The sequence below is a fragment of the Arachis ipaensis genome, chromosome B01 (genome assembly GCF_000816755.2).
Source record: "Arachis ipaensis cultivar K30076 chromosome B01, Araip1.1, whole genome shotgun sequence".
Classification (NCBI taxonomy): Eukaryota; Viridiplantae; Streptophyta; class Magnoliopsida; order Fabales; family Fabaceae; genus Arachis; species Arachis ipaensis.
Window position 1 is genome coordinate 91,261,080 of NC_029785.2, and position 8,007 is coordinate 91,269,086.

The 8,007-nt window shown below is 35.2% G+C and overlaps 1 protein-coding gene across 6 annotated transcripts; it reads left to right on the forward strand.

Annotated features, from left to right (window-relative positions):
• On the forward strand, window positions 296-6,382 carry LOC107631956 (U3 small nucleolar ribonucleoprotein protein MPP10). 6 transcript variants are annotated; one of them, XM_021122599.1, is made up of 14 exons: window positions 297-1,111; window positions 1,675-1,730; window positions 3,558-3,672; window positions 3,768-3,878; window positions 3,983-4,120; window positions 4,358-4,426; window positions 4,531-4,572; window positions 4,657-4,725; window positions 4,833-4,904; window positions 4,996-5,049; window positions 5,139-5,280; window positions 5,462-5,524; window positions 5,724-5,892; window positions 5,990-6,382. In XM_021122599.1, the coding sequence occupies exons 1-13, from the start codon at window positions 395-397 to the stop codon at window positions 5,786-5,788; spliced, it is 1,713 nt and encodes a 570-aa protein (XP_020978258.1). In that variant the 5' UTR covers window positions 297-394; the 3' UTR covers window positions 5,789-5,892; window positions 5,990-6,382. The 6 variants fall into 6 exon arrangements, with proteins under 6 accessions (XP_020978264.1, XP_020978258.1, XP_020978261.1 ...); XM_016335570.1 differs by lacking the exon at window positions 5,724-5,892 and having other exon boundaries at window positions 298-1,111; XM_021122602.1 differs by lacking the exons at window positions 5,724-5,892; window positions 5,990-6,382 and having other exon boundaries at window positions 5,139-5,307; window positions 5,350-5,479.

Below are 8,007 nucleotides of genomic sequence, written 5' to 3' on the forward strand. Positions count from 1 at the left end.
AGTATATTTATTTTGGAGGGAAAATGGAGTCACGAGAGATCGACACCTCACCTTCATTAGTTGGGGAAAATCCAGTTTTAGTATATTAAGTAGATAGATAGATAAGTAGATTATAAAAACTATAGAATAATTAAACCCTTAAATAATTGATTCAAGCGAATGAGTTATACTTCAAATGACATAGTCTCCCCTAATCAATTAAGAGGTTACGAGTTCGAGTCTCTTATCTTTGGTAAAAAAAAAAAAGAAAAAAAAATCGATCCAAATTATTCTTTTCCTTCCCCCGAAAGGCCGAAACGCAGAGTTTTCGGCTTTTAGTCAATTCCTAGCTTCGCTAAAACCCTAAACCCACTCCCCACCATCATTCTTTGGTTACTTTTCTTCTTACTCACCCATGGCAGACTCAAAAGACGCCGGCGAAGAAGCCCTACGGCGTCTTATAGCAACATTCCAACCTTCATTCCTTGCACCCAATCCCGCCCTCTCGGAAACTTCTCGTGCGGCGTCGCGCCATCTCTTCTCCGCCCTCAGACCTTTCTGTCCGAAATCGCCGCTCGATCAGCTCCTCATCGATGGTTTCGACGCCGAGCAGATATGGCAGCAGATCGATCTCCAATCGCAGCCTCTTCTGTCCTCCCTCCGCCGCCAGGTGAAGCACTTTGCCAAAAATCCTGAGGAGATTTCGAAGCTGAAGGTGGTTCCTTTGGGGAAGAAAGTGGAGAAGGAGCAACGAGAGGATTGGGTGGAGGAAAGCGACGGTTTTGATGAGGAATTGGAGGATGATGAAGAAGGTGAGGGGAAGGGAGGAGAAGAGGGGATGGATATCGAGGATGAAGACGAAGAGCAGGGTCGAGAGAGTGACAATGAAGAAGAGAGCGAGGGGGAGGATGAGGAGGAGAAAGGTGAAGATGGTGAAGCTGGTGATGGTGGAATTGAGGATAAGTTCTTGAAGATAGATGAATTGGCTAAGTACCTAGAGAAGGAGGAGGAGAATTTTGAGAAAGCCGAGGAAGACACGAGAGGTAAGAAGGGTGCTGATGATGAGGAAAACACTGAAGATGATGATGATGATGATGAGGAGGAGGAGGAGGAGGAGGAGGAAAGTGATGAGGTTAGTGTGTTATTAGGGTAGTTTTCGTTTTCTATTCTCTCTGTCTGGGTGACTGATAATTAAAAAAACCAAGATTTTACCATGACTGTAATTTTAGAGAGTCGCCAGAGTGAAATCCTATGGGTCGCTTCTGTAACGGGATAACCAGCACTGAAAACCGTTTTACATTGAATTAAGAATTCGGCAGAAAATGCAATTGGTTATTAACAAGATAACTAGTTTTTGATAGTCCTATATAAAATTATGTATTACAAATTTAAATAAAGAAAAAGGTAGGTCCAAGTCCTTGTAATCCTGCCAAATGGTGATTGAACATAGATTCTACATCTTGGAACCAAGCCAATTTTGGAGCTGTGTGTAGCTGCTAGAATGCATATAGTCTGGAAGCTATTGGTTTTTGTTGGTTTATTTATCTTGTTATTTGTTGCATAAATGATTGTTACTGCTAACTGCATATTGATAAAGTTCAGTTCTTGGTATCTGCCTATCCGGTTTGCTTGTTTATTGGTTTAATTGGTTTTTAGATCAATCGTTTCTGACTTTGTTCTATTATGTCTACATAGGATGCTGAGTTTGGATTTGGCGGCGAAGATGCAGCAGGGGACATGGAAAATGCAAGGTGTTTATTCTTTTCCTTACATGAGAACCCAAATGATTGGTTTGGATCATGATATAACTGAATCTGTCATTTCACTAATGGGCCAAAAGAAATGCACAGATAAAAGCTTTAAATTTCTATATTTAATCTTAATGATCTATTTTCCACATTATTCCTAAATAAAATTCTTGTGTCATGATCTGGCAAAAGTTGGTAGGACTTCTATACCTGTTGTAGTAACTAGTAAGTATAAAGTATGTTTTATTTTAATGTTTAATGCTTGTCACTTGACAATATGATATAAATTGCCTGATTAACTTGTGGAGCAATCAAGCCTCAAAACCCAAATTATCTTTAGCTGATGATGATGAAAATTAGTCAGTTAACTTTGTTACCTTCATACTTTGAAGGTTACATGCATATATTCTCCTTTGTTTCAACTGTTTTACCTGCATTAGTCCACGTTGACTGCATTTATTGCAAAGAAAATCACATTTTAAATGATAACTAATCCTGTTTACCCAAGTCTGGTACTAGTTTGTAAATTCTGGATCAGCTTCTTCTAAGCTGAATAGTTTGTTGGCACTTGGTAGACCATGAGTCCATGCTGGCTGGGTGTGAAACATGGAATTTCCATTTGCTGCTCTGCAAAATTGAAAATATTTTGATTCCTTTACCTTCTATTTCCCTTTCTTTTTAGTCTACAAAACTGAATTTTTATTTTAAAAAATAATCTGCAAAACTGAAATTGAAAATACTTTGATCAAGGTGAACTGGAGTCTTTTCATTTACATTGTAATTAACCTTGATTGCAACTTGAGGAATCCGAAGGAAATCAAGTTAGCTAATTGATGCCCTTTACCATTAACTCGTGAGTCATAGGAGCCCCATATTTCCTTTATGCCTAGTAATTTTTGTAGGATATTATATATTTTTCATCCTTAGGTATGGATCTCTTCTATGGTGTCTTCTTGACTCTTGAGCACTGTGGTTGGGATGAGCAGTTTATACTCTTGCTTAGGTTTCAGTATTTAACTTATCACTATTTACCATGTATTTATTCTTTGGGTTGTCTGTGATAGATTTGCTTTAATGGTTTCCTTCAAGTGTTGTTATCATTCATGTATTATGCAACTGGCTCGCAGTTGCTGGTCAATTTTGCAACTCTTTGAATCTATCTATCTCTTGCATGTAACTAAAGGGACTACCTCTAGTGCTACATAACACTTCCGAATTGTAATTAAACTAAAATATTTCCCGTCCAAATTCCAAATTGCTTTATCTCAAAATAGGTTTTAGTTACTTGCTCAGTAGTCCGGCTTACTACTAAATGCCACTTGTCTCCCCTACCTGTTGAGAGTAGTAAAGATAGTGTTCAAGAAAAGTCTCAAGTAAACAAACTTCAGTTCAAATTAGTTAGTTAGATGTTGAGCTTTCTGTTCTGATTTCTTGGGTAACATGTCTTCGGGGACTTCTATTATAAATAGAGACTCTCTAGTGTAAAGGGAAGATACACTTTAATGCAATTGTATCGCTCATTGAATTCACAAAGTTCATGTCTAATCTCTCTTCTCTAGTTTACGTTACCTCTGCATATTTTCTGTTAAAGAGTATCACTCTTCACACTACCCTTTGCGCTCTCACCGTGCCTTCCAGATAGAAGTATGTTTGTCACTTATTTGGAAAACAAAGTAACATTTATTTAATAAAATAATAAAAAAGAATGAAAAAATTAAAAGAAATAAGAGAAAAAAAATAAACCCATGAAATCATGGTAGACTTACCAATCTAGATGTTTTGCATAATATTGGTATTCTAAGTTTATCTTTTGGGTCCATTGCCTTTTAGGTATGAAGACTTCTTTGGAGATAAGGGAAAATACTCAAAAAAAATGAAAGCTCAATTGCATCAGGAATCTGAAGGTTCCGATGAGGAAGATGATGATATGAAATTTAAGAAACAAGTACAACATTCTTTATACACACACAGAAACACACACATCCACGATGAGATTAATTTTAAAATAATTTATATTCTAATTTTTATTTGTGCATATAGAATAAAGGAACTGCTTCTACTCATCAAAAGCAACTGGAGAAAATTCATTCGAAGATAGAGGAGATGGAGAAAGCTAACTTAGAGCCGAAAACCTGGACTATGCAGGGTGAAGTAATACAAGAGCCCCTTATTCAACCTGACATTTTGTTTAATGAATTTACAGTCCATCTTTGTCAATCTATGGATGAGATTATTCTTTCCCGATTCTATAACAGGTAACTGCTGCAAAGAGACCCAAGAATAGTGCATTGGAGGTTGATCTAGACTTTGAGCATAATGTCAGACCTGCTCCTGTAATCACTGAGGAGGTTACAGCTTCAATTGAGGATATGATCAAGAAAAGGATCACTGAGGTAAGTTAATGTGTTGAAGTTATTTGGTCTCAGACTTATACTATAACGCACCTTGTTATCTCCACAAGGGTGGAAGCAGATATTTGAATGGTGATAAATATATTGACTATCTCTAAAAAGCTGGGTATTTTAAGATGATAATTGAGAGACTATGAACCATTAATGAGTGAGCTGGTGGGATTTGCAAATGGTCTACAATATATGTGGTTTTTTAATTTGGATTTTTGTATATTATAGGGGAATTTTAATGATGTCCAAAAAGCTCCTAAATTGCCATCTAAAGTGCCACGGGAAGTTAAAGAATTGGTAAGCGTTCATTTTCTGAAATAAATATATGGAGTTCGGCTTCTTATCTAGCTATATTAGTTTATGTTGCTTACTTGGGCAAATCATGTTGGTGATGATTACAGGATGACAATAAAAGCAAGAAGGGTCTTGCAGAAATTTATGAGGTCTGTATTTCTTTTGCTATTTTCAATTCTTAATGTCTTGTCATAAAAAATTGACCTTTAGTTACTGTTTTTGCATGTGGACAGCAAGAGTATGTTGAGAAGGAGGACCCCACTTCTGCACCATTGTCATTCAGAGATGAACAGAAGCAACAGGTGGAAGTCTCAATTGCTTTACATTATTTTCTGCTTCCATTACTTGGTAATTTTTCTTTTTTCTGAATTCTGATGTGTTCTATTGAATGCCTTTTATTTGTGATCAGGCAAGCGTATTATTCAAGAAACTTGGACTGAAATTGGACGCCCTTGCTCATTTCAGTTTTGCTCCAAAACCGGTATTATATCATACTGCAGGTTGCCCTTGATAGATATGCACATCACTAGCTATTTTTTGTCTTCTTAATCGGCTTGTGTTGAACTTGGCAGGTTATAGAGGACATGTCTGTTCAAATTAATGTGCCTGCTCTGGCAATGGAAGAAGTAAAGAGCTATTACCTTGCAATATCAATTTAATTTCTGCTTCTTCCAGCTACTAGTGTCTTACAATGTGATACACTTTCCATGGGCAGATTGCACCTGTGGCTGTCTCAGATGCAGCTATGCTGGCTCCGGAGGAGGTGTTCGAAGGCAAAGGTGATATTAAGGAAGAAACAGAGCTTACCAAGGAAGAGAGGAAGAGAAGGAGAGCTAATAAGAAAAGAAGATTTAAAGGTATGATTGTCTGCAATAAAGGTGCATGGTCTGCCTTGTGACTATACCATGATGCATAGTTGCATTAGCATACCCTTTGTGTGATAGTTCTAGGAGGAAAGCTACCCAGCATTTTGTTAAAATTATCCGTGGACAGAGGATTCTCTTTTCAGTATCATTATTAACAATGTTTATGGTTCAGCTGCAGCAGTAAAAAGAATGGGAAAGAAAGTGCAAGAGGGTGCATTACCTAACCAAATGAATGGTAATTTCTTTCATATCACATGTTCGATATGAGAAATATTGCTTTAGTGTCACTTCTACTCTTGAGTGTGCCTGAAAGGTTAGCTCTTCATTAACACTGACCACATTTTCTAATAGAATGAGACTTGGTTATTATTAGATTGGCCATGCTATACTGAAATGTAGTTGGTAGAAGATTTGACCGGAAGTTCTTTTTTCAGTCATAATTACTTACGAGATTGAGCCTGGCCAACAAAAACTATTTGTTGACACCAGTTATGCCTAGATAGACTTTTACTCTTGTTGGGTACAAATTAGATAATAATACATCCATGATTTTTCCCTATCAGGCAGAGATAGTTGGATAGTTGTAGCCGCAATGAAAACATGGTGGATCTCTATGGAACGAGCCTAGTCAGTTATATTTAATCAAAAGATTTTCCTTTAATTTCGTAGATTCTAAGGTTGATTCCTTTGGTGTTTGCAGGCTAAGAACAAAGTATTTTATTTGATTTATTTGCTGAAGCTGCACAACTGACAAACACAAGTTCAGGGGGACCCTGTGGCGGGTAAAGTAGAGACACTGGTGGCTTTTTGGTCTCAACCATGACAAATGAGCAAAACTTGTCGTTGCAGTGGGCAGATGAAGAGCGCTATGCGGCTGCCATTTCCGTTGTTTCCGTTGTTCCTTTAGTTATTTGTTGATATTTACGAATTTGGTTAGGTTTTTCTGTATGTACGGTTACTTAATGTTATTATAATCCAAGTGTTTTTGGTAACTAAGTCCAACCAAGTTGGCCCAAATTCAACAAAAACCACTTTCATTACACCGTGTATACACGTGCGTTTCAATAACGCAACACATCCTTCTTCGTCTTCATTTTCGGCTTCGCATTTTTTCTTCTTTGTGTTCTTCCTTCTTCTTATTCACTTTCCGCCTCCTTCTTCGCGTGCCTTCTTATTCTTCGTTAATTTCTCTCAATCATCCTTCTTTTATTGCTGTTGTGTTTTTTCTTTTCCTACTTTTAATTGAGATTTATTTGGATTCAGAAATGAATTGATGTGTTTTTGTTGATGATTGTGTCTTTTTTACTGTTTAGAAATAAAATAATTTTGGTTCGTTTGTGTGTTAATTGAGGTTTATTTGATGCTGCTGATAAGTATTGATCAAATTTTTTATTCCTTAAGAAATTTTGGTTCATTTTTTAGTTTAAATGAGATTTTAATTGGATTCAGGAATGAATTGGATATGTTTTTGTTGATAATTGAGTCTTTTTGACAGCTTGTTCAAAATTTAACTAATTTCGATTCTTTTGTAAATTAATAGAGGTTCACTTGATGTTAAGTATTGACAAAGTATTTTATTCCCTAAGTAATTTCGGTTCATTTCCTAGCTTATTTGAGGTTCATTTGGATTCAGAAATGAATTTGATATGTTTTGTTGATGATTGAGTCTTTTTGACTGTTTGTTTAGAGCTAAAATAATTTCTGTTCATTTGTGTGTTAATTGAGGTTCACTTGATGCTGTTGATAAGTATTGATCAAATTTTTTATTCTTTAAGCAATTTCGATTCATTTTTTAGTTTAATTGATATTTATTTGGATACAGGAATGAATTGGATTTCTTTTTGTTGATGATTAGATCTTTCTGACTACTTGTTCAAAACTGAACTAATTTGGATTCATTTGTGAATTAACTAAAGTTTACTTGATGTTGTTGTTTAGCATTGACCAAGTTTTTTATTTCTTAAATAATTTTGATTCATTTCTAAGTTTATTTGAGGCTCATTTGAATCCAGAAATGAATTCGATGTGTTTTTGTTGATAATTGAATTTTTTTTACTATTTTTTTAGAACGAAAATAATTTTGGTTCGTTTGTGTGTTAATTAAGGTTCACTTGATGCTGTTGATAAGCATTGATCAAATTTTTTATTTCTTAAGTAATTTCGGGTCATTTCTTAGTTTAATTAAGATTTATTTGTATCCAGGAATGATTTGGATGTGTTTCTGTTGATAATTGAGTTGTTGTTAAGTATTAACCAATTTTTTTATTCATTAAGTAATTTCTGTTCATTTTCTATTTTATTTGAGGTTCATTTGGATCCATAAATGAACTCGATGTGTTTTTGTTGATGATTGAGTCTTTTTTACTGTTTGTTTAGAACTAAAATAATTTCAGTTCATTTGTGTGTTAATTGAGATTCACTTTATGCTGTTGAAAAGTATTGATCAAATTTTTTATTCCTTAAGTAATTTCGGTACATTTTTTAGTTTAATTGAGATTTATTTGGATTCAGGAATGAACTAGATGTGTTTTTGTTGATGATTGAGTCTTTTTAACTGCTTGTCCAAGACTGAACTAATTTCGATTCATTTGTGAATTAACTGAAGTTTACTTGATGTTGTTGTTAATTATTGGCCATGTTTTTTATTCCTTAAATAATTTCGTTTCATTTCCTAGTTTATTTGAGGTTCATTTGGATCCAGAAAGGAATTCGATGTTT

Excerpts from the sequence above, each read along its gene's own strand:
- LOC107631956 (XM_021122599.1), top strand. The coding sequence starts at position 395 with ATGGCAGACTCAAAAGACGCCGGCGAAGAAGCCCTACGGCGTCTTATA. Across the intron at positions 3,879-3,982 it reads CCTGGACTATGCAGGGTGAA|GTAACTGCTGCAAAGAGACC; the intron begins GTAATACAAGAG and ends ATTCTATAACAG. Across the intron at positions 5,050-5,138 it reads CTGCTCTGGCAATGGAAGAA|ATTGCACCTGTGGCTGTCTC; the intron begins GTAAAGAGCTAT and ends TTCCATGGGCAG.